We start from the raw sequence: 1,680 nt of genomic DNA, 5'->3' as shown, positions 1-1,680 counted from the left end.
TTAATGCATTAGTAGTTCTGGGACTTCTTAGCACAATTTGTCGACGCTTTGAGTTTCGAATGCAGGCGACGCGTCTTGGCATAAGAAGACGAATTGATTGGCATCATGGGACTGAAATTTCCTCCTGGTGTATACTTATTGCGCGCACTGTAAACGTCCGCTGAACGGTATTCTTGCGTGATCCTTAGGATTGATTCGCGACCGTTTTTGACAACGATGTGGTCAACCGATGCCGCTTTGCGATTTAGTAAGTATCTTGCTGACAAATACAATTGCCACCCTGCAACGATCCGCAAAGTGCTCGCTCGTGCAAAGAGCCAGGGTGTTGCCGAAGGCAACATGAACGTGTCAGTTTCAAGCAAAAAGCAAGGCAAATTTGGCCGAAAGTATGCATTTACAGCAGCTGAGGTTAAAGCTAAGCTTTTACAAGTCCCTCTGGCTAATCGTACGACACTGTGCTCCATATCTGCTCACACTGGTATGAATACATTGACATAACCTTGTATAAACGACATTGTTAAATAAATTCCACATAACAGGCATAAGCCGGGGATCCCTACATTGCTACCTCAAGATGGGTATGTTCCGGTCTCACTCAAATGCCATAAAGCCAGTGTTGACCTCAGCAAACAAATACAGCCGTTTAAAGTTCGCGATGAGCTTTGTGCGCCAAGATATGGAGCTTGATGAGCTTCTGAACTACGTGCATATTGATGAGAAATGATTATATGTCACCAAGACGAGTCGTAAGTAATATCTTGTGCCCGGCGAGAGTGAACCCAAACGAAAGTGCAAGAGCAAACGCTTTTTGACCAAAGTCATGTTCTTCACAGCCGTTGCGCGGCCGCGGCTCAACGATGACGACGGGACATGGTGGACAGGCAAAATTGGCACGTGGCCGTTTGTGGAAACAGTGCTGACACAGCGCACAAGCTCGAACCGCCATGCAGGAACGCCAGAAACTAAACCCTTGGTCGTCACCAATAATGTGTACCGGTCCTTCTTGATCAACAAGGTGTTACCTGCTGTGGTCAAGGTATGGCCGCAGTCAAACGTTCCCATCATCATTCAACACGACAACGCTCGCGCCCACGTTGCGACGTCCGACATGCAACTGCGAACGGAGTTCGACCGCTACAGCACCCTGGGCTGGACGTTCCAGCTTGCCCCACAGCCTCCCAACTCCCCGGATGCCAACATTTATTGACCTTGGTTTCTTTGCGGCCCTGCAGTCCCTACAACATCGAAAGTCTGCGCGTTCAATTGATGAGCTGGTGATGCACGTACTGGAAGCGTTCGACAAATACCCATACGGCCTTGCAGTGTTGCTTGATCGAGACCCTCAAAGTTGGTGGCGACAACTCATACAAGGTTCCACACATGTCAAAAGACAAATTGGCCAGACAAGGGAGCTTACATCGGAACGTCGAGTGCCTATGTGATGTGTATAAATCGACCCGCGCTTTGCTGAGTGCTGTTGATGTTGTCGCTATGGACCGAGAATTGGAAAATGAAGCCGAAGATCCATTGGTCCTATGTGAATTGTCATCTCTACTTGAAAGTATCGCCCTCATTGGTGAAGATGAAGTTGACGACATTATTGGGCCTTAAACGACATTGGCATAGAACCAATATGCATGCAAGAGTAAATGAATATATACACGTTCGTACGTATTGTGA

At 47.7% G+C, this 1,680-nt stretch overlaps 1 protein-coding gene across 1 annotated transcript; it reads left to right on the top strand.

Annotated features, from left to right (window-relative positions):
- Positions 1–820: 820 nt before the first annotated feature.
- On the top strand, positions 821–1,207 carry H310_15140 (hypothetical protein; the record flags this gene model as incomplete). Its single annotated transcript, XM_008883120.1, has 1 exon — positions 821–1,207. The coding sequence occupies one exon, from the start codon at positions 821–823 to the stop codon at positions 1,205–1,207; it is 387 nt and encodes a 128-aa protein (XP_008881342.1).
- Positions 1,208–1,680: the final 473 nt, after the last annotated feature.

The sequence above is a fragment of the Aphanomyces invadans genome (genome assembly GCF_000520115.1).
Source record: "Aphanomyces invadans strain NJM9701 unplaced genomic scaffold supercont1.188, whole genome shotgun sequence".
Classification (NCBI taxonomy): domain Eukaryota; phylum Oomycota; class Saprolegniomycetes; order Saprolegniales; family Verrucalvaceae; genus Aphanomyces; species Aphanomyces invadans.
The sequence above is the reverse complement of the archived record's forward strand: the minus strand, read 5'-3'. Positions and strand labels throughout refer to the sequence as shown.